Raw genomic sequence first — 25,657 nt, forward strand, 5'->3', positions numbered from 1 at the left:
ATAATAATAATTATTTTACAATTGTAACTCATATGATATTTAAATTATGTCACTCGATATTACATCGTTAAACATTTGCTACTAAGCTTCCAATGTTAAAGACATCCAAGAGATTTTTCTTTGTCATTTTTTATAAGATTCTTTTAATTGTTCAATTGCATTAATTATTTTTTTATAATATATTTTTAATTAAATTATATATTTTTCTTCGATGTAATAAATAATACAATAAAAATATAAATTAATTATCTTAGTAAAATCATTTAAATTGATTGAAAAAATTCTCACAAATACTCAAATTTAAATTGATTGTTATTTGTAGTTTAAAAAAATTCTCACAAATCAAAAATATTTTTTTGGCTGATTCAAAAAGCCCTCAATAATAATTTTTAGTCCTTAATATGCTACATTGTTTGAATAATATATAACTTTATATTTCCAACATATTTTTAAATTGTATTCTATATATTTTAAATATGCTATAATTGTAATTCTCATTTATTTCACCCATTATATATATATATATATATATATATATATATATATATATTACAAAAAACAGAATATATATTATATTAATTTAAAAATATATATATTTCAGTTATTTGAAATTAAATGTATGTACATATTATTATATAAATATTAATTTATACACAATTAAAATTTTATATATCCCATATTAGTTATAGTAAGATGCAATTCTTTTTATTTTTCCAACAAAAATAAAATGCACATTTTTATGAGTAGGTATCGTATTTCAAATGTTCAACTTTTACGACACACAAATACTATACGTCATTTACTTGTGCTAGATAGGGTGTTCATGTTACAAAAATTAAATTAGAGTGACCACATTAATAATTTGATTTAGTTTTTAAAAATTAATTACGAATAATATTCATTTTGAATTGGTTTGAAAATAATTTATAAATATAAAACAGTTTTATATTTTGAACAAATTTTAAGTTAAAATCGGTTTCGAATAAGTTTTTTGGGAAAAGAATTTTCAAATTCTTTTGACAAAATTTTTTACTTTTTTTTGAGAATTTTTTTTTTATTTTTGTTTAAAAAAATTCAACAAAAATAGATATAAATTTTTTTGATTGTTTTTAGAAAAATAATTTCAAAATTCTTTTGACAAATTTTATTTGAGAAAAATAGATATAAAAAAATTTTGAGAACTTTTTTTGATTATTTTTCAAAAAAAAAAAATCAAAATTTTTTCAGAAAATAATGTTTTTCGATTTTTTTCTCACAAATTTTCCAAAAATAACGTTTCTATATTTTTTTATCAAAAATTTTATAAAAAAAAATTAATTGAGCTTTAAAAAAGTTTTAAAATTGTTAAACTAGTTTTTGAATAATTTGATAATTTGATTTGTTTTAAATATGTGGTGCAATTCATGAACTACTTAATTGGTTTGTTATTTTTAGTACAATGCAATTCTATTTATCAATATAATCTAATTAACCGTATATTTTGTATATTGCTATTACTAGATAATATAGTCTAATTAACCACATATTTTGTACACCAATATTACTAGATAATATAGTTTAATTAACCTTATATTTTATACACAGTTGTTACTAGATCCTTGAATTGTATAAGATGCAAATTTTCATTAAGGATAAGTTTCATTCATATTTATTATATCACATTATGGTGATATTTGTATGGAAAAAGAAATTTGAGGCAAAGAAATAATTTTTTTTTTATAAAATATTAACTTTCCATACTATTTTTTAAAACATAATTTGAAATCAATATGATATATTTTCATAATTTGAATTTACCATTTAAACAAATATTTTTTACAATAATACAAATACTGAAAACATGTATTCAAATTTTTATATTTTAAAATAAATTGAAGTTAAAATTAATATATTCTTTAATATTTACACAATAATTAATATTCGATAATAAATATTATGCCAATTTATTATATACAAACAAACCTTAAATGCTATTGGTATCTTAACAGATTTAAGTCGGTTACGTCCTACCAGACTTAACAAATGAGGCGGAGGTACATTTAAATAGCTTGTTAACGAGTTAACAAAATCAGGCGGCGGCATATTTGTAAATATGTGAAAAACTATTAACACGGTTAGATTGACAACCGACATAAGAGATATTGTAAAAATAAAATTAAAAAATTAATATATCCCATCATACTCCGTGGCTAAAGGTTACTTGTTAAACGACTTAACAAAATGAGGCGGCGAATATTTAGAACTTGTTTAATGCGGGTTCTATTAATAACCGACTTAACTGCAAACTTAAAGAATATAAAACCAAGGTTTTAACTTCACTTTATTAACTATTCTATTATAAATCTTTTCTACTCTCTAACCATATTTGTTGCAACTGCATTTATTCCAATACACACCCATCCCATGGCTCAATTAAGTTTCATGTTTAATACGTGGATTTCTTTACAATAGCCAAAATTCCCTGACGTCGATTTCTTTACAATCGTCAGTTTCATCGCCGTCGTTAAACTCAGTTTCATCGCCATCTTCTTCACAAAGTATCACCACCTTTTTACGGTTCATTTAGATAAAATGATTAGTATATGTGCTCATAATTTCATTTAGATAATAATATCATATTATTTGAAGGAAAAAAATATATGTCAAATTCATTTTTTTTTCTAACGATTTTTTATTTTACTTTAATAGTTACTTATTTGTAACAAATAATTATGTATCATAGTTATTTGAGTAAGTGTACAAGTGTGGATAAATTTTTACAACTTACTTTAAAAAAAACTTTATTGTTGTTTTTTTAAATAGAATCTGTTATATTTTGAAGAAATAAGAAATTAGTATGGGATTTGTCATAGTTATACAAAACGGATATGGTATGATAATTTGTTAAACATGACAAATCTATAAGCGTGACTACTATGTCATGTTACATATGTTGAACATCTTAACATAGTTGTTTCATGGATGCAAGTACGTAATTTTTTACATGTTGTTATTGATTGTATTTTTTTATATTTGTCTGATAAAAAATTATAAGTTGTTATTGATTGTATTTTTTAATGTTCATATGATAAAAAAATTTGGATTCAGCCGACATTGATTGTGTGTTTTTTTTTTCTTTACAGATATTTGATGACTCGAGATCAAATCACCCGGATCACAGTAAATAAGTTCGAAAACGTCGTGTGGATTTTATTTTGAAATTAATTGAAGAAAATGGCGATGCTAATATATGTCTATTGAATGTTGCTACATTGTGGTTTTGTAATTTTGTTAATGGATATCTAATTATTAGTCGGAAATGAGATACATCTTATTTGTACTCTATATTTTTTTGTATAAACATGAGATATTGTGATATTGTATATTTTGATTATTAGATGTTTATATAAGATTGTGATCGTAAGTTCAAAACTCTTATTTGAAATTTAATACGAAATATTGCATGGATTAGGAGCGTGCAAAAAAAAGAGAAATTTATATAAAAATAAAAATTAAAAAAAATAATTATTTTAACTATATCTATTAAGTCAGTTGGTCAAAATATCCGACTTAAAAAGATGATGTGTTGTACTAAATTTATGATGTTTAAGTCGCTTAAGGTGAATCGACTTAATATGATGAAACTCTGTTAAGTCGGTTCATGGAACGAGTTAAAAAACAACATATTTTTAAGTTGTTTGCTGTTAACTCGGGCACGGAACCGACTTAAAATGTACATTTTAAGCCACTTAAAAAGATAAAATTCTACTAGTGTTTGATGGTAAATTTATAGTGGCTAAATTACATCCGTGGTCCATTAACTTAATTTCAGGTAACATTTTAGTCTTTTATCCTTTTTTTTTTTCCTGACTTAGTCTTTTACTTTAATTTTAAATGACAATTTGATATTTTATGTTTTAAAATTTCAACAACGTTATCCTTTTTTAAACAAGAATTCAAAAAAAAATCAATCAAAACTCATAAAATTAATTATATTCTTCAATATAATACAAAATTCATCAAATCCGTAACGCAAATCTTCAAATAAACTCATATTTTCATACTTTATTTGATATTATTAGGAATAAAGGACTAAATCGGGAGAAAAAAAAAAGATAATGGACTAAAACATTACCTGAAATTAAGTTAAGGGACCACAAATATAATTTAGCCATTTATATTAGTAGTTTTGGTCTCTTATTTTATATAAAAATGAACTTTTAGTTTTTCATTTTTTTTTGGATTTATTAACTCATTCAAAGGATTGTTTTGGTCCCACTATTTTTTATGATATAACTCTCATTATTTGCATGATATTTTTTATATCTTAGAAAATACGGCAAAAGACGTACAACTTAATAATATATGTATTTGTCCGTTGATATAGGGTTTAAGGAAAATTGCATGATATTTACATGATATTTGCAGGTCGGATAAAATATTTTCTATATCCTTAATAATGTAATTAGTTTTATTATTTAATTTATTTAAATATTAAAAAAAATTAAAGAAAATTTTAATATTTTCTGTCCAAATATTTTTAAATTTTGAATTATTTCAAGATTTAATTTTGAATATTTTAATTTACAAATAAAGTAAAATAAATTTATTTTTAATATATAAATAAATTAAATCATATTAAAAATGTAATAAATTTAAATATTAAAAATAATATTATGGATAAAATAAATAATTTTTTTAGTATTTTATATAAATATTTTAAGTTTTAAATTATTGAAAAAATTTAAATAAAATAAATAAATTTTAAACATTTTATTTAAATTTTTTAATATATAAATAATATAAATTTATTTTGAATTTGTTAATATAAAAATAAAATTAATTTCAACAATAATGACATAAAAAAAATATTTTAAACTCACAAATATCATCTATGTGTCGTCTCTTAGATTAGTGTATCATATCATCAAAAATGGTAAGGACAAAAAGAGTTCCAAAAATCAATTAATAGAGAGACCAAAAAATTAATTTTAAAAATAAAATAATTAAAATTTGATTGTAGACACAATAGAAGATAAAAAGCGCATTTAAACCTTATATTAATATACAATTAGTAGTTTTTTTTGGTAATTTTATCTCAAGTTGTAATAAAGTATATATAATTAATTAGTGGTATTGTGAGAGCTTAATTTTATTTTATAGTATTTAATTATACATATAAATTTAGGGGACAATTTCTCTATGCTAGAGTTTTGTTAAGTACAATATTCGATAATTAATTTGAAATTTGAAATTGTGTCATTTTCTTATATTAAATTAATTTTTAAATAATTTAAATTTTGTATTAATTTTTCCTCGGTATTGGTAACCAATTTTTTGTCCCCAAACTATTTTGAGTAGTTCTTGAACTATTTTAAATCCATCAATTTAATCTACAAACTACCATTCTCTCTTATTTTTAAAGCAATTGAGTGTAAAAATTGATCGATTAAAAATAGTTTAGGGACTATTTTTTTATATTTTTTCATTTTAGAGAGAAAATGTTTAATCTAGGGCCGCTTTGCTCCCACATCTCTCTTTTGTTTGTTCATCTATTAAATTAAAGAGGGGTGACTTGAAATTATTTTTGTCTCGAAATTATCTATATGCTTCATTTTTATTTTTTTTTATCTTTTATATTAAATAAGTGGTTCTCATATAGATTTGATTTTTCTCTCATTTTTCTTGAGTTCGTCGTCAGCATACAACGTTGTTGGTCATTTTGGTTCAGCGTTTTTTGATTTTTTGTGTTGTGCAGTGTTTGTGGTTTAAATTGATGGTTCATTACAGATTTAATCAATGACTTAGTCGTCAACGCTACAACTCCGGAGATATAAGTATTTTAGTTACTTTGATTATGTCAAACATTTATAAATCATTTGCCGTTATATGCAATTAACTTGAATGATATGAATTTTTTTATAAATTCAGTATTTAAAATTTTTAGTGACTTTGAATTTGTTTTCCCTACTCTAACAATTTAAATGAATTGACAATTTTTTGTTGGTAAAATAACATTTCTATAATTTAGAGACTAAATTGGAGATAGTGATAATTTATTCATTTTTTCAATACATTTTTTTAAAACTAAAATATGGAGCTTGAAATCTAGATCTCTAATCTCAATCAGCATTACATTAAAAATTAAAAGTATCATTGAGATAAAAACATTTACAAAATGGGTCACTATAGAATGGAGAGAGTAGCACACTCTATAGCTCCTGATTAACATTGAGATAATTTATTTTACAAAATAGGTCACTATAGAATGGAGAGGGTAGCATACTCTATAACTCCTGATGAACATGATTTCAAGGATTCATGCATGGCCCTAGGGGTGTGCATGGTTGGTTTTAAAAAAAACCAAACTATATCTATTGAAAAACCAATATCAATTTTGTGATGGCACTATCCAATCGACGACAGCTTTTCTTTAGTAAAAAAAAAAAACTTATAAAACTTCTTCTCACCCCCTCAAAACATTGGATGAGAGGAGGGGAAAGATCGTAATTTATGTTTTTATAATTCACCGTTTCAGCGATTTTGATGTCTATATTACATTGTTCACCAAACTTTCCATTTAATAGGCCCCATTGTTGTTTTTGAAAATATAAACTCGTAAAATCTTAAGGGCTGTTTATTTGTAAAATCATTTTTTTTTTTATGTTTTCTAAAATATGTATCAATTTTACCTTGTCAATGAAAAAGATATGTTACTTGAAATGAAAAATTGACTCATTGTAATAGAGACCGTAAATATTAGTTGGAGATATGTATTTTTTTTAAATATTGTCATGTTTATTGTTTTCGAAAATACAACAACTTCACTTTAAAACCCTATTCACTATTAAAAATTAAAATTAACACAAATTTTAAATTAAAAATAAAATGTTTCCACAAACTAACAAATTCTTAGGACCAGTTTACTTTCTTAAAACATTTTAAATTTCAATATTTACTTTACATGTTACTGGCTGTAATGACATTTGGTGATTAATATTTTCTTTTTAATTGTGATAGAGAGAGAAGGTGAAGGTTAATTAAAGAGAATGTATTTTCAAAAAAATAGTGAAAACAATGTTGCACCATCATTTCTATTATCATGTACTCTATCATTTCACTTCATTGTGTTCCATATCATCACGTGTCATCAAGCCTTTATCACTGACCTATTCCAATTTTTCATTTCTCTAATCCACTTCATTCCATTCGACTGCCTTGAAATTAAATTTCAGAATCAAAGTTTTACTGCAGCTTGGGCATTACAGGCCTTCTCTATATTTTGTATAAAAACATATTGAAGAAGGGGAGATAAGGGGTGGGAGGGAAACATAATACTTACAACTTGACCACAAACTTCTCTTTGCAAAACTCTTTAGTTAATCATATTCAACCTTGTTATACATTAGTATGGTTATGTGGTTTACATATGTTCAATTCTGTTCTTTGGTGTTAGCATGACCATTAGGCGTCACCAAACTGTTAGTGATAGAGTCCAAGATTAAACAGAGTGATTGAACAAGCACAGAGGATATATACCCAATCAACCATGTCAGGGAAGTCTCACTGGGAATCGAAGAGAAGCTGTCATGTCTTAACCCTGTAAATGCAATAAGACCAACAAACAAACAATGAAAAAGAATCAAGAATTTAAAATAGTTAAGTAAGAAAATGGGAAGAATTAAAGACAACTAAAAAAAGAGAAATTAACTAGGACCTGCTGGCTCATGAGTATTTCCACTGCCACGTTAAGATCTCCGTCAGCAGCCGCCAATGCCACTTCCACTTGTGTCTGAAAGCAGCCCAAGACAAACAGAAAAAAACAGGTTTTAATCTACATTTGATGTACATGTATAGATATGATATTACATCCGAGCAAAAAATTCGATGAGTGATGAATGTAATAAAATACCTAACCATCAAATTATTTTCTCATATATGGTGAGAATGACCCACATGGAGATCGAACAATGAAACAGCTATAATTTTTATAAACTTAATCTTTTAGATGAGAAAAATATTTTAGGATGTCCAATGGAAACTGATTTTTACCCTATCAAAGCCCATTGATACAAGTTTCTTAATCTCTTCTTCTGAAACAACTGCACCCTGCATTCATAGGGTAAAAAATAATTAATATTAAATATCCAGATTGTATAAAGAAAACAAGAAATTTTCAACCATTGTAAATAAAAGACCTGATGATGTGGAATGCCTGCTCCTGCTGTAGCTGCATTACCGACTGAATGCCTAAATTGAATTAGAAAATTAAGTGAACATCATTCATACATGAACACAAACTTTGGAATAATATTTTAGTATTACTAAACTATCCTATTAAAGAATATCAATTTAATTTAAATTATCATTCCAAGCAAGAGATACTATACAATTGTGACCACACTTTGTTAGTTCCCAACTTCCCATTTCCAATGATAATAAAAGGGAGACAAAATGACCTGTTTGTTAAACAGGTAACATAAACCTAGTAAAATCCACATTGCTGGTATATTGATTAATAACAGAATAAGTTTAACTTAAGCAAGCAAGCAATGGTTAACCATCAACCTATTTACAACTCAGTGAACCCTTTCATTGATATTACTGGAAATCACCATTATATAGTATGAGCAGCCCATTAATGGACATCCCATTATAAAGAAACTATTACTATGTTGTATTTCTTATTTTGCAGAAGTGAAGCTTATAAGTTAACCCTATATATTATGCGTAAATTTAGTTGTCCAATGGTTATGAATATATAATTCGAATTATTTATGGAGTTTTTTTTTATTAGCTTATAGATAAAGTCATGTTAATTATTTTTTAAATTAAATACTTAATATATATACTCTGTACATTTGAAAATATACTCTGTAAAAAATTGCACCAATATATGTTCCAAGAATTAATTCAGGTTAGACAGATGAACTTGAAAACAAATGCTTATTGTCCATGCCAAACAGGTAACCAATCTGCAACACAAGCTCATCTAACTGCTGGGTTCAAGTTGAAATTGCCGCTCCTAGAAAAAACACTACATCTGATGATGTCTAATACTCTAAGGAAATCTTCAAACTACAAAGGAAAAGATAATTGTGGTCTGCATACCGAAATTTTTACTGAGAATAAAGCAACCACTGTAAGTTACCCAATCATGCACAAAACCATCTCTCATACCTTCCTTCCGGTAACCGTTGAGTAGTATTCAGAATGGCTGAATCTGAAGGATGATTGGGACTACTATCCTCCAAAAGTCTAGCTTGAAGATTTGAATCTGAGTTAAGACCAGAAGCAATTTGACCTTGAGCAGCACCAAGTGTCCTTCCCCTCCCAGGGAACCTACTGTCCTCAACTGACTGCAAGGTTTCACATAATACAATTAAATGTCTGCAAATGGACGCCTCCAGCTTACAAAGGAGAATATAAAAATGAATGCATAATGGAAACTTGCAATTAACAATGTCTAGCATAAAAAGTGGGGAAATAGTTTCAGCTTTCAAAACTGCTATTGCTAACAAACAGGCACAACAAGATGCAAAGCCAGTTAATAAACAGCTTGAAATGGATCGATGACAAATCATTCAAGTAAAAAGGGAAAAATCATGTTATGTCACATTAAATATTCCCAATAATGAAGTGAAATTTATATGATAAGAAAAACACCTAAAGTTATTATTAGTTTTCTTAAAGTAGTTACTTATGCTGCAACCTTATCGACTATGGATGAATTGATGAATATGAAGGAAACAACAAGTATGATAAAACTTTTTGTTGAAGATAAAAGATTAATTCAAATAAAAAAAATCCCAGGTCCAAAAATCATAAAAATAACCAACTGCTTCGGTTTTTAGAAAATCTCCTTCTGAAGAACTATAGTGAACACAACTAAAGTGAACACAGCACCTTATGTCAAACTAACACCCTTTCACTTCTCATGAATGTACTGCACAACAATTTCATTGCATTATTTTGGTTCACATAATGAGCAAAGGCAACAAACATGTGCAAGATTTTTTTAGACCACCAAAAGCATAAGACAAGAGGAGTTACATACCTGAGGCTGAGCAGACACTTCCCTTCGAGGCATCAATGATGATAGGTTCCCCCAAATATTACCGGAAAGTAGTCCACTGCCTCACAACAGTGCATATTTTAAAATGTGGATTGGTGGATATCTAATGCCATTGGTAAGGTTTAGTATGAAAATCACAGAACTTACCTAGTGGTTGAATTTTGGCTTGTATGTGTAGGGATATAACCCGAGGGATTCCCGCCAGTGCAAACAATAAATTTAGGACGTCTCACACATGATGACTGAAAGTTAAAAGGAAAAACATACACAGTTACAAAAGGTCCACAGATGATGATATTGATATATGTGCATTTATTCTCAAAAAATGGATGTCTATTGGATGTTTTTTCCGTTTTCCATTTTCATTTTAAAATAAAAGTGGTTGCTTATATATGATATAAACACAGTCAGTCATAACTTGTTCAGTACATCAATTATTTTTATGAATTCAATTAGCCCCCCAGAAAATGATGGATTTCATTAACCACTCCAGTGGTTAATTACTTAATTGAATCAATATGTGGTAAATGTTTAACCATTCTTTGAAATTACTGACTGATTGAGTGTTCATGTTCCTGATGCCTTTTAAATAATTTGTAGTTTGACACTTAGTAATTTAGTGCAGTAAGTAATGATTTTTGCGTCAGTTAACTAACCAAGCAAAGCATGGTCTCGACAAACACACACATATAAAATTATTTGTATCCTGCATAACAACAGGAAGATATAGACAGAAATCGGAAATAAACAACTGATATGCATTTGAGAGTCCCTAATTGGAATCGATATATTAGTTAATTAGTTAGTCGGTTAGTTAATTGGGAGATGAAATAATTAAAGAAATAAGACCTTCCCAATGAATAAAAACAGGGGTTGAGAGAGAGAGAGATGGCCCGTCATCTGTGAGTGAAATTGGGTCTTTAGACCAGGGAACTTACAACCTTGGAAGTTCTGCAGGGTGCTATATATGTAATTGGGTTGGGGTTTATGTTTATCACTATTTATTTCTATTCAAATACAAGTTCCTATTGGTGCCTTATACATTTGACTCAATATCATTGAATATGCAACTAGCGACTGCAAATTTTCCCATCTCATGCACTGCCAAAGCCAATTCAAGAAAGAGACTTACAAGCCAGGAGGAGGCTTCAATTGAAGAATAAAAGGATGTCCCAGGTATGAGGAGATTAAACAAGCCAAATGTATCTGAAACACAAGCATCACAGTATAATATTATAGGTAAGTAGTTCAAGTTATTGGAAAAGACAGAACAGTAAAGCAAAGGAGGCAAAAAGAGAGAAATCTTACATGCAAACCCAGATATAATGCCACAAAGGTGTCCAAGTAGTGATACATTTTGCATGAGGAGCTGGAACACTACCAACAAAAAAAATGCATACCTAAAACACAGTATGCCCAATTATCATAAAAGGGATTCGCCGATATAAAATATTATTATTAAAAACTATACAAATTCAGGACTATTTTTTGCCCTATAAAAATAACAAAATTTGATTATAGTCATTAAAAAAACAAAAACACGTTTTTTTAGTCCTGGTCTCCCCGGTGAGGGATTAAAAACACATTGATTTTGTTAAATACAATACATATAAATAGATAAAATTTAAATAGGGATTAAAACAGAAAATACATTATATTTTCACAAACCATATTTAATGCAAAATTATACTTACCACTTTGCAGGCACATTAAACAACCCAAACACACTGCAAAATGAATAGAATAAGTTAGTAAACCCTTGCAGATTCAGGATTTGTAACATTGCATATCTATCAAATGTTTACTGTCTTTTCAGCAAAACAAGCAAAGAAAATCATTGCAGAGTGAACTGCTAGGAAAAAGTATATTAATAAATATGATAAAAAGACTATCATCATTCAATTCTCATTTTGAAGATAACCCTCTCAAAAAGCTTAAATATGTGTTCGGTCCCTATAAAATTGCCAAATTTTGGAATTGATCCTAAAATATTTTCATCCATTTTTAGTCCCTGAAAATACAAAAGCTATGATTTTTCAGGCCTTTGTAAGGGACAAAAGACACTAATTTTGCATGGACTAAAATAAATAAAAACCATACGGAACAAAATCGAAGTTTACCACATTTTTTAACAATCAAAAACATATTTTAGCCTTCCAAAGTAATCATTTATGATAACACCGTTGCATGATATTATTAATTCAGCATCTCAAACAGCTTCCAAATTGTGGTTTCTACCAAATTATCTTAAAGAAAAACAGTTATTATTAATTTTTTAAATTGCATATTTCCAATCGTGGTGAATTCCCTGACTGCAGCTATATTTATATAACCAACCTCCTCGATTGAACTCCACTAAGGCTTGTCTCTATAACAACCATCGAAAATAGAACTCCTGAGAACCCGATAGAACACTCATTCATGAAATAATCATTTGTAAGAAAAGGATTGTGTGCCACCAGCAATGCTATGAGAACATGGAATATAGCATTGCTTGTAGCCAACAAAATAATGACATATAGCAAGCGAACTGAGCCCATGATCCTCTCTAGCTCAGAGCCCAAGGGAACTAAAGCCATCATGTTGAAGAGAACATGAAGGAGTGAACCATGGAAAAGAATGGAGGTATAAATCCTGTAAACTGCATGGAAAAAATAAGTATTCAATCACTAAATGGAAGCAAGAACTACAAGACAATAGCACAAGATTCAACAATATTTGAAAAAGATGATTCTCAGATATAGCAACTCAAGAAAATTCCCAAACATGAATTATTCATAACACTGGCAAAAATCAGATTCAACATGTCCAACCAGAGAATATATATCACAAGATGAACAGGTTAGGTTTTTGGCACTTAAATGTTAGTAGCTTTAAAATTATTCAGGGAAAATAGTAAACAGAAAAGGCAGGATATTAGAAGAAGAAAATAAACAAGAGTTTAATTTTGTTGCACTATCGGCGTAAAAGCACAATAGATCGTATATGTGACTTTTAAGATAATTCTAATTAAAGTCAAACATTTTTAATGTTTCAACTAGTATAGTTTTTTTACAGTGTAAAAAAAATGGCAAAACTTATATGCATTTCCTCAAGTGTTTTTCGTGTGATTCCTAGCTAAAAATATTAAAAACTACTTTTGATTTTCTCAACAGTTTATTTTGATCACTAAAAGTGTATTTTAGTTGAGAACCACACGATAAGCACCTAAGTTTTGTCCATTAAAAAAATTACAATGACAATGCATATCATTTAAATAAAAAAAAAAGAGAGTCACAAAGCAAAAGGAAATTTTAATTTTGAACTTTGCAGATGGAAGTCGTATACCAATTAAAAATGGAACAAGGAACACTACTAAAAGATGCTCAACTTTACATATAACATGATAATCCATCCCCTGAAATAGCAATTTCAGAAACCACTACAAGAGCCTACAGCTCCAATTATACATCAACTAGATTATTATTATTGTTATTATTATCAGCTTATCAAGACAATTAACTATATTAACCGAATAATACAGTGTCTTAAACTTGGAGAACAAAATATAGTACCTTGAAATTTGGATATAGCAGCAGAGGGCAAGAGGCATATCTCGTTAAAGGAATCATATCCAACCAAAAGACAAACAAAGTAAATCACTCCACACACAACCACCACTGCAGAAGTGAGAAACGGAATACTTTCCCACCATTGATTCAACCTAGTAGGCAACCCTGCCTGTTTTAAAGGATAAATAATTATCGTAATTATAACAACACAAGAACGAAGAGAATCTCTATCTAAATTCTAACCATTCTAAAACAAGAGTTAATTGAATTTAATCATTCAAAAGGAAAAACAGCGAATTATATACAAATCAAGCGATAATGTGTTAATATCGTAATTTGTTTCATTTTCAGAGGTTCCAAATTTTGAAGATGAATCATAGCAAATTCGAGATCTCTGATGAGAAATGGAAAAATCAAAAGAATGTAAAATTTTGGATCGGGAATGAATTTATTTACCTCAGAAACGATATTTGGTCTCATATTTCTTGGTCTCCGCATGCATCAACTTGACTGGTATAAGCTCTGAGTAACCGTCTTTTTTCTTTCACACTCTCCAGTTCGGATTGAAATCCCAAAATGCAAATTATCAATTTTCACAAAATCTTACCAACAGTTTAATTAATTTATGTGTAAGTCTATTTAACCATTGAAAATAAAATGAGGTTAAATTGTTTTAATGATTTAATTTGCACAAAAATATAATTTTAGTTTTTTAAATTTTAGTTTAATTTTTGTTTAAATTCTTTAAATTTATTTTATTATTTGATTTTTTTAAATTATAAATATTTGTACTATTAATTTTTTAAATCTATTAAATTACGTGTGAAATTTTTTAAATTTGAAATATGTTATAAATATTTATTATGTAGAGAGACGTTTACTACCTTGTAATTAAGTTATACACGTGTAAAAATTCTTGTAAATCAAATAAAAAAATATAGATCATTTATAAATTTGATAAATATTTTATGAAGAATTAGTGTCAGGAATATATTGTTGTATTATTAAATATAATTTTAAGTGATCATAAATTTTTAATTGAACTAATTATTATTAAAATTAAGATGAATTGATATAAATAGAATGTAATTTAATATAAATAGAATGTAATTTAAATGACAAAATCTAAATAAAATAAATTTAAATAATCTATACAAAAATTGAATTAAACTTGAAAGAATATAAATATATCTTTACCTTTAATTTATTTATATGTAAAGAACTCTTCACAAACGTCGACTTATAATAAAGAATTAAATTTTACCCATAATTATTTTTTGTTGTAATATTAGTAAAACTTTTTACATTTTGACGTGATAAATTAAACTCTTGTTTCTATATATATAAACAGTTATTTATACTAGTGATATCTTAGTTGAATAACAAATTTATTTAATTTGCAGCCATCAAAATGTTAATCATGTCTATACTTTAATTTGAATACTTTGTAACATTCAATTTCCGTCTAATTTTACTCTTCAATAACATGTATACTTGAATTTTGATCCTTTGCAACACTCGATTTCCAAGATCGTTAAACTCGACTGTAACTCGTAAACTCGTCTGATTTCACGTGTTCAAGTCATGTTTTCGAGTTGATTCATAGTGGAGCTGAAATATGATAAACTCGTAAGTGATAACAAGTTTATATGAGTTAGTTCGTTTCAAATTCAATTAAATTGATTGAAGTCGGTCAAATTTACATGAACTTGTGAGTTCAACTTTTAAAGTTCAATTGATCGAATTTAGTAATTGGCTTTGCTTTTAAGATTTATGTTTAATGTTTAGTTTAATTGCAGTTTTGGTCCTCCAATTTTATTTCTCTCCAGTTTTGGACCCTCAAACATAATTTTGGTCCAAAATTTAATGAAATTTCATTTTTTTTGCATTTATTTAAGTCACACAATGCCTCAAAATCTCATTTGCAACAATTGTACTTGAAATATATGATTATAAATTATGTAGTACGTCTTTAAAAAATGAAATTTCATTAAATTTTGGACCAAAATTGGGGAGAAACAAAATGGCGGAACTACTTTCGCGATTCAGTTAAAATATAGGATCAAAACTGCAATTAAGCCTTAATGTTTTTATGTTTTAGTGGGAAAAGTAATTGAGTGTCACACTTTATTACCCTGATTTAGTATTTTGTTGCTATTGAAAATTTATATTTTTTATGTACAAATTATTTTGAATATTATTTTAATATGAAGTAACCTCATACGGGTTGACGCGTCGAGTTTATTTTGGAAAAACGAATTTATTTAAAGTTTCAAGTTTGATCAACATGTCATTTTCATGACTTATTGCACTCTTTAGGTTGATATACAAGTTTTAATCTAGAGGATATTTAATTTATGACTTTAATGTCATAAATATTACAAATCCAAAGCTTATGAATATTTTATATACTTTAATTTTGTGAATTTGAGTATTGTGAGTTTATTCATAAATTTATTATTTTCGTTTTTAATGATTTTGAATTTGTATTTGATTGATGTATTTCTACCAAATTAAATGAATATTATTTTTAAGTAAAAAAATTACATATGAAAACATGATATCACTTCGACATTGTCTTGAAATTTATCCAGGACAAATTTATCTTAAGAAGTCGACTTATAAGATAAATGATAAATCCAACTTTTATTTAAAGAAAAATAATACATCTAACTTGTAAATATTTTTTACGTAATATTTGATCTAATTAGAGACTTTTAATTTTTTTTTTGTCAAGTAATTTTATAAGATTTTGTTGGAATGAATTAAACCATCACGAGATGTATTTCACATCCCTCAACTTTTTTTATAAAACCTTCACTAACATTATGCACCACAAATATTATTCATTCACGGTAAGAAAACACTCTTTTGGTAGTCAACTTAAAAAATATATTTTTTGACCGAAAAAACTCATATAAATACTAAAATTTAAATTGGTTGTTATTTGTAGTTGAAAAAGCCATCACAACGGACTAAATTTTCAGCATGATTTTGTGGCGGCCTAAGCCCTCACAAAATCACCACAAAAAATTTGTTAAAAAAAGTATTAGTAAAATATTTAAATTATAAAATTTATACTAAAATTAAAATGTAATTATTTTTTAAAATGGTGATGAAGTGTAATTTTTTTATTGTAGTTATTTTTGGTATTGTGTTAGTAAAATATAATTTTATTAATAAATTGTAAGTTTTTAGCAACAAAATAATACTTATGAAAAAAAAATATTTATAATAATGATCTAATCACAAAATATGTAATATTATAAATATAAAATGTTTTTATATTATTTTTAAAATACATAAAAAGTTCATCATTCGAAATGTCAGTAGATTTGTCCTAAAAAAAATTAGAAATTATGTTGTTTACATAATATATGATAAACAAAAATTTGAAACAAATGTAAAACTTATTGATTTTAATGTAACTATTTTTTTAAAAATATTATTAAAATTAATGATATTAATATTTTTTGTTAGTCATTACAAAGTATTGTAGTTGAGTTTGTACAAAAATTTATATACTTTTATCATCTCTAGTTTTGTTTATAAGGACTTATTTTATGAAAAAGTTCATTAAATATCTTTTAAAATTTTATTTTAGTATACATATAGTCTCTATTATGATTTATTATATTATTTATAAATGCTTCCTTAATTCACATATAAAGTATGTCATAAGTTATTATTTAGTAATTTGTAGATGTTAATAACAAAATAATACTTTTGAAAAATAAAATAATTTATATATAAAACTTCAATCTTATTAATGATCGTGTAAAATTTATTTAATTTTCAAAATAAACACACACATATAGACACTAGTAAACAACGTTTTGTTAACAAGGTTGAAAAATTTCACAATTTTGTGATAGTGCATAAAATTGTCAAATATCAAGGGGGATGACATGTCTATGTTGTTTATGTCGATGAGATGTCCATGTTATTTATGTGGAAGACTAGTGGTGATGTACTTGAAGATGAAATGCAATTTTAAAACAATGTTGTCTTCAACACCAATTAATAATACTTTTGAGAGACTTTTGTCGTCAGATAATATTCCATCAAATAATGATGGAGGGAGTATAGCTAATGATCACATGAATTATTATTATGATTGATGTATTCGAATAATATTTGCTATTTTTATTTTTTTATTTGTATGAATATATTAGACATTATTATTAAATTATGTTGTGTTTAGTTTTTGGTTTGTATGACATTATTTATTAATTTTAGAATATTTTATTTTGTTTGATAGTAATAATTTAATTAATATTCAGATTATATTTATATTAATTTTTTATATATAATATCATTTTTTAATATTAATTTTGAATTTTATAATTTTTTTTTTAATAAATTTACACATCTGTGGCGGTATAAACCCCACACATGAGACAGTTTGTGACGGCTTAAAGCATCACAAATGATAAATCTTGTGGTTGTCTTGACTCTCACATACGCTTGCTTTTTAAACTGTTTTGTCTTTTGTGAGAGGTTAAGTTATCATAAATAATAACAAAAGAAAACTCAATTTTGTGGTGTTTTAGTCACCATAAACTTTTGTGAATGACTTATTTGTAGCTGCCAAATACAGCCACAAATATGTATGTTGTGGCAGCTTTTTTCTCTATTTTTTGCCCTCACAAATCTTTGTATTTCTTGTAGTGATTGATTTAAGATTATTTACACTAAGTATGCATGTCCATTCAAAGCTTAATTAAATATTATGATAACTTTTTCTTTTGTTTGATGCAAATATTGTAACTTTATATATATATATCAATTAATTAATTTAATTATCTTGTTATATACATTTTTCTCATAAAAAATATTAATTAAATTAGAAAATAATACTTATAAATTATATTAATAAAATTAAACAAAATACATTTAATAAAAAAAATATATCAAAAGTTAATGTGATTGAAAAGATGTGTCAAAATAGTTGTTACAATATTTCAACAACTCTTAGATAAATTTTAAAAAATAATATAACATGTTATTTGTTTTGGAATATCTACTTAAATGCATTAATGTATTTTTGTTTTTTAATTAAATGTATTTTATTTAATTTTATTAATATAATTTAGTTTTTTTATTAATTTAATTGGTTTTTATTTATTAAATTAATAATTTGTTATAAAAAAATAGCAATGATTGGTAGCATATAAGACAGAGTTTTGAATGAAAAGACTCTATGAAAGTAAAATATTTAAATAAAAAAAAGTATTACTCTTTTTCTTTCTATCTTTTTTATTAACAAAGGGACTAATTAACATTTACATAAATTTTTGGATCGAAGCCCTAGCTCCATCAAATCAAAAAAGAAAATGCAGTCTTGATGCTTTGCTCTCGTACAAGAAATTAGAGTCACAAGTTGGATTGAAGTCGCACTGAACACAAACAATTGGCCGAAAAACGAGGCCAGACTTCGCCAGAAACAGAGCGCAACTCCTCCAGGTTTTCCTTTCTTCTTCATTTTTCCGATAAGCGCACCATAGAACTGCGTCGCAGCAGAGCATACCTCCACTCCGTACCCCGATTCCGCGCGATTGATAACATAATACCTAACGGAAAATTAATTAAAGCTCGTCTCAAATCATTCATAGTGTAGATTCAGTAGCTTGTTTGTTCTTGTAAATTTAAGAACATAACAATAAAGGGTCAAATGTAACTATCTAATATCCATTTTGGTTTTTTTATTTTATTTTTATTTCTTTATTTTTGTCATGTTTTATAAGTGGTGTATTTTAATCATTTCCATCACAACTCTTTCAAACAAGTGTATAAATTATTGTCATGAACTATTGAGATCAAATATTGGATAAATTGTAAAGTTCATTGTGCAATCTTAAAAAATATGGAGTGAAAATACAGTAAACTATGATAAATGTCATTTTCAAAGAGTTTACATAAGTTTCAAATCATGCAAGGCCTATTATTGGATTTAATGAATGTTGTTGTGATTGCAACAAGAACTAAAATAGATCACTTATAAAAGATAAATGACCAAATCGAATATTTGATAAAAGATAAATGATCAAAATTATATTTAAGCCAAAAATAAATTAGGTTAAATTTGTTTCTGAAAAATGTTAATATTAAATTCAGTAATTTTATTAAGTTTTCTTATGTATACCGGAATATGACTATCATGTCAGGTTGAGATAATACAGCAGTAGAATTATTATCTCTTTATATCAGAAATGAAATGAATTTTATTTTCTTTCATTTTGTAGGTACATTATCATAGAGTTGTTGAGGCATATTCTAGCTATATATATTGTTAGAGGGACTTATGGAACGTCCAAATCATGATTACGCTGCTGCCTCTGCTATGGCATATGCTCAGCAACAGCGACCGGCTGCTAATATGCAACAACAGCAGCCATTTGGATTTCATCCTCAACATCAACAGTTTCCTTCGGCAATGCACGGTCCTCCTTTTATACCTCCAGGTCCTGGTGGTGCTTCACATCCGTCTATGCAGCAGTTCCCTTTTCATCATGCAATGCAGCAGCAGCAGCAACTTCAACAGTTGCACCCTCATGCCCCTCCCCCACCTCATATTCTTCTCCAGCAACAGCAGCACCAAGTGCCACCGGCATTCCCTTCTCATTATCCTCACCCTCACGTTCCATCGCCGTTTTATGAGACTGCTCCACCACCAGTTGCTCCTCCTTCTGATCCAGAGCTTCACAAGAGAATTGACAAACTTGTTGAGTATGCCGTGAAAAATGGACCTGAATTTGAAGCTATGATTTGTGAAAAGCAACGAGATAATCCTTCTTATAGTTTTCTCTTTGGTGGGGAGGGTCACGCTTACTACCGTTTTAAGCTTTGGTTATCAACTCGACCTCCGAGTGGTCCATTCAACCAACCGTTTCCATCATCTTCCATGTCAATCATCCATCCTTCTCCAAATCCAATGATGAGCCCGTCTCTTAGTGGTCCTCCAATGAATCAGGCCGGAATTGGATCTTCACCTTCAATGCTAGGCCATCCTCCTTTCCAACAGTTCTATGATCAACAACACCACCATCAACATCCTCAGTCTTTTGGGCTTCATGGTCGACCTGAGTATGATCAGTCATCCAAGTCTTTCAAAGGGCTCTCTGGGCCACTTCCAGCTGATGTTGCAATGGAACTGACTAATGTTCTTAATAATTTAAATGGTACAAAAGAATCCATTAAAGGTGCCAAACTTTGGTTCATGCAGAGAGCTCCATTTGCACCAGCTCTAGCGGAGACTCTTAGAGATAGGGTATTTTCATTGGATGACGTGGAGAGACAGTTACATATAATATACCTAGCAAACGACATTCTTTTTGACAGGTAGAATTGGTTATTGTTTCAGTGTTGAGCTAATCTTTTTCTCATATCTGAAACGTCGATCGATTGATTAATATGTGATATACTCATAGAGTTGTGCTTCTAATCAACAGAAAGTATGGATCACTCTTTAACTGTATGTTTTGCATTTATTGTGGTGTCAAAATCAAAATAAGCTTGTTTTTGGCATAGGTTTCTCTCCATCTGCAATTCTTGCCTTATTGCCGGGTTAGTTTCATGACAGTAGGAATGTGAAAATGATCCTGTCTAGTAGAAGTTGCAACTTGCAACCGCCCATCTATCCCTACTGCACAACTGCATAGAGAGAACAACTTTTTCTTCCCCGAGAATCAGTTGCTTCATCTTTTTTCAAAATATGTTATTTCCATTCACAGCTGGAGTCTCAATTGAAATTTTGAAATAGGCAACAGAAATTTATTCTGATCATGAAAGCCTTTTTCATTGACAATGTATGGATGTGAGTTCGTCTTTTTTTTTTTGGGACATCTTCTAATTGTTTCTACTTTCTAGCTCAAAGGCTTGTGATTTTGGTTACCTGCATACGAGGTTAATTTGGTTCTGGTGAAATATTTTATCTGCTTATTTTACATAAATAGAACTTTTTTACCTTCAATTCTACTTTTTTTGCAAGTTTTGGCTTGACAAGATCATTCCCCTCTTGCTTATTTTTGTTCTGCTTATTGTTATTCTTCTTGATATTGATGCTAACATGGATGCTTCTGCTTTTCAACGTCCTTGATCTTTGTGTTACTGATTCACAGCTTAAATCGAAGGACAAGCATTCACGACCTTGACAATGAGGCCCATGCGTTTAAACCTGTTTTAGGCTCTATGCTTGCAAGAATTTATCACAATCCACAAAGCAATGAGGAATATAGGAAAAGATTGCAACAGATGGTGGAGTTTTGGGCTTCTAAAGAGGTATACGATCAAGGGACTATATCTTTACTGAACGGTGAGATGATTGGTGGGCCACACTCAACATTTAAGAACTTATCCTCTGCTTCGGCAGATTCAGGTGCAGGTAAGCTTCACTTCTTTAACATTAATGCATCATGGTATGCAAGTTAGGGAATTACTTCTCCTGTGATAACTGAATGATTTCCAAAATTTCAGGCAGTAACTGGTTTGGAAATACTCCATCGCCGTGAGGAATATAAACCGTTAAAATGACCCTCTTGCTTTAAAAAAAAAGTTTTATTAAGTGTCTCTTGAGTTCTTTCAGCTTTCAATAAGGGGGCTAGCCTTGAGTAACTTCTGTTGTTTCATATGTTGTAAATTTATCCACAAAACAATGCAAGCTATCTTGGTGTTTTTTTCACAAAGTATTATTTTATAATAAGTGACAAGGCAATATGAGTGATTACATGATCACTTATAGTGGCCACCAGGTGACATTTGCATATGAGTATACCATATAGGACTGTTCATGGTTTGGTTCAGGACGAAAACCAAACCGAACTGACTATCAATTGTTTGTCCTGAACCAAACTGAACTGGTATAAATAAGGGTTCATTGCACCGCTTCTGTATTTCCGAACCAAACCAAAACTACCTTTATAAAAAACTTTGAACTGAACTGTACGAAATTGCTATTATTAATTAATATTAGGATGGTTAAAAAATCAAAATCTGAACCGAACCGTTAAACAAAACTGAACCGCACCGAACCGTGACAGATAGTTCAAATCGGTTTGTGAACGGCCATCATAATTTGGCTTTTCCGGTGCAGGTGTGGTTTGGTTTAGCAGTTCGATCCAGTTTTTGTTTTTTCTGAACAGTCCTTATACCATGACTGATGTTTTTTTAAAGAAAACTTAGTTTAGTGCAATTAGCATTAGTCTGAAGTTTACTAGAGATTGATAGCTTGAGGTATAGTCTTTTTGATTTTGGAAATTATAATCCTCCTCTCCTCTCATTTGCAGGAATACTGCAGACTCCAAACCATATTGTCCAACAGTGGCAAGCTGATAGAGTGGGCTCTGGTTCAAATGTCTTAGATCAAGACCGTTCTGATAAACTTCTGGGGCAATCCATGACATCTCAACAATTTCTCTCAAATTCTGCTCCTCCCGGTGCCTTTCCAGGGTCCATGAGTATACCATCTTCTGTCCAACCAACTAATCCACTTTCTCATTTATTGCCCCCTCCATCATCCGCCACCGGGGAACAATTGCCTCCATATCCACTGTTCCCACCTGGCCTTATTCCTGGAATGGTTAGAAAGATGCAGATTGGTAGTGGGGTCCCTTATTCTTCTATGAGCCCTTTGGATATCCCAACTATGATACCACCATCAACAGTACCACCATCAGAAATTCTTCAAAGAGTGTCAAAATTCTTTAAAGAAATTGGAGAGGTAAATCCTTCTGAGGGCCCTATGAATACCGAATCAAGAGACGAGGATGATGAATATGACAGAGAGCCTCAAACACGAAAGGGAGGTGCATGCATACCTCCACCCGCAAACTTGCAGCAGATTGATCCAGAGACAGGGACCTATCCCGATGGTAGTGTAGATCAGAAGCCAGGATCAAGTGGCTCGGGAAGGTTGGGACTCGGTGCCACAGCTGATCCAAATGAGGTGAGTCAGTATGATGATGTATATACATCTTACAGGAAGCAGCGAAGCACAAATTATCATACATCAATGAGTGCCAGAGCGGCAGTTAGATGAAAGCACCTCCAAACCTTATGTCAATTAGCTTTGTATCTGCTTTTGTTTCTCTTAAACTGATATGTTTTTGTTTGTTATGATCCCATGCTCTTTGTCATCTGAATTTATGATGATTAGATGTACCTTGTTTTTGGTGGAAACTATCCTGCAAACATGAAAAAGCACAGTTGGGCACACTTGGTGATGGTATAAAATCAAAAAATTATAACATTTGTTCGATCAAACTCATGGCCCTTGGTTAACTTAGGTTTGATTTTGGTATATGGTTTAACCAGGTCTTCTGTCCCTGTAAGCGTATTTTACTTTCTCTCTACTTATGTTTGTTTTACCATTTTAATCAACAAATTACCCTCAATGTTGTGCTATTTTAATATAAATAAACACTGGAATAAAAATGAAACAATTAATCTATTAAATATTAATCATAAAAAAGAGCGGAGAAATTGAAAAGTAAACAATGAGTAGAACTTGTATTGATTGGTTTGTGATATTTTTTCTACGAAGAAAATGGTATTATTTCACTTCTTGAGATACTTTTTGAATAACAAGGTTTTCTTCTTTTAATTTAATGAAGTTGTCTATTTTTATATTAAAAAGTCGTCTACTAACTAAAAGCTGGTCTTTTCCATACTAATTAGTCAAATGAGAAATATGTAATACTACGTTAACAGTGAGTTAACGGTTGTTAAAAGATGATATGTAATTTGACAAATGTTTGTTACCAATTAATAGGGGCATTATACGGGTTGGATTGGATCAATTTATTTGGGTTGAGCTTTCAATCCATGATTTTTGTATCAAATCCGAACCAAATCAATTCGATTATAAATGGATTAGGTTGGGTTTACGGGTAATAATTTTTTTTTTTAATTTTTAAAAAATATAATTAAATTTAAAAACTTGAATATCTAAAAAATAATAAAATTATATCGTAACATATCATTTAATACTTAAAAGATCACAAACACAACAAACACATTTAAATTAATTAAATTAGCAATAAATTCTCAAACATAGGACAACAACAAAATTTTAACTATACATCAATAATAAAAATATAAATAAAATATATATATCACGTCAATAGGTTGAGTTTGTGAGTTCAAAAGTTGAATCCGCTATCTGAACCGAACATAATTGAGTTTTAATGAATTGATTCGGTTAGACCCGAACTTAAATGAATTAGGTAAAATGCACGTTAGATTGAATTGAGTGACCGAATTCGCAAGTTTTTCCGTACTCATGAACACTTCTATTGATTAATTAGTTACAAAATGATTTTTTATAAATTAATCAGTTTTATAAATATGTATTTTATTAATATAGTATGCTTTCATTATATTTTAAATAAAAATTTGAATAAAATTGAAATAAACTAATTACAATTTATTATATAAATTATACGTTAGACAAATGTTTGACGTTGATCAATTAATTAATTTTTTTTTTATAAATCAATTAATTAAAAAAGAAATATATATTTAATTAATATTTCATCTTTTCGATATATCTTCTAAAACTATATAAATCATATGAGACTGATATTTAACATTAATCTACCAACTACATGTGAAATAGTTTAAAAAATGTGTATTTAAATATATGTTTATATCTTAAATATTTTATGGATAAAAATGTAAGAACATATAATTCACAAATTATAAATATACAGAAAATAAATGGTTTGTTATTAATGCATAAAATAAAATTTTGTACTACATCATACTATACATAATATGTGAATTTTATATTGAATAAAATTGATTTTTGTATATACGTATATGATCTTTTTCTTTACATATACAAGTGAGTATTATATTTTAATAGTTTTATTTGAACTTCAAGAATAAAACTTTAATACTATAATTGCTATTTTAACATGGTAATCATCAATGCACGACCCATACAAATCACCGGATATTTTGATAATTTGAATAAAAATAAGGTTAAAAACTAATAAAAATGATTTTGCTAGTTTGAGTAAAAAAAAGGTAAAATATTAATAAAAATCTACAA

General features: G+C 28.2%; 2 protein-coding genes across 2 annotated transcripts; one reads left to right on the top strand and one right to left on the bottom strand.

The window, feature by feature from the left end:
• Positions 1-7,317: 7,317 nt before the first annotated feature.
• Positions 7,318-14,221, bottom strand: LOC101489924 (rhomboid-like protein 15). The gene is made up of 13 exons (XM_004494241.4): positions 14,062-14,221; positions 13,609-13,774; positions 12,392-12,695; positions 11,749-11,781; positions 11,363-11,454; positions 11,187-11,260; positions 10,202-10,296; positions 10,037-10,112; positions 9,160-9,338; positions 8,178-8,229; positions 8,032-8,088; positions 7,697-7,771; positions 7,318-7,579 (listed from the first exon to the last, which is right to left on the bottom strand). Exons 1-13 carry the CDS (start codon positions 14,101-14,103, stop codon positions 7,574-7,576), a joined length of 1,251 nt encoding a protein of 416 aa, XP_004494298.1. The 5' UTR covers positions 14,104-14,221; the 3' UTR covers positions 7,318-7,573.
• Positions 14,222-18,857: 4,636 nt separating this feature from the next.
• Positions 18,858-23,851, top strand: LOC101490257 (uncharacterized). Its single transcript, XM_004494242.4, has 4 exons — positions 18,858-19,071; positions 19,851-20,946; positions 21,726-21,988; positions 22,890-23,851. Exons 2-4 carry the CDS (start codon positions 19,910-19,912, stop codon positions 23,639-23,641), a joined length of 2,052 nt encoding a protein of 683 aa, XP_004494299.1. The 5' UTR covers positions 18,858-19,071; positions 19,851-19,909; the 3' UTR covers positions 23,642-23,851.
• Positions 23,852-25,657: the final 1,806 nt, after the last annotated feature.

The sequence above is a fragment of the Cicer arietinum genome, chromosome 3, assembly GCF_000331145.2.
Source record: "Cicer arietinum cultivar CDC Frontier isolate Library 1 chromosome 3, Cicar.CDCFrontier_v2.0, whole genome shotgun sequence".
Lineage (NCBI taxonomy): Eukaryota > Viridiplantae > Streptophyta > Magnoliopsida > Fabales > Fabaceae > Cicer > Cicer arietinum.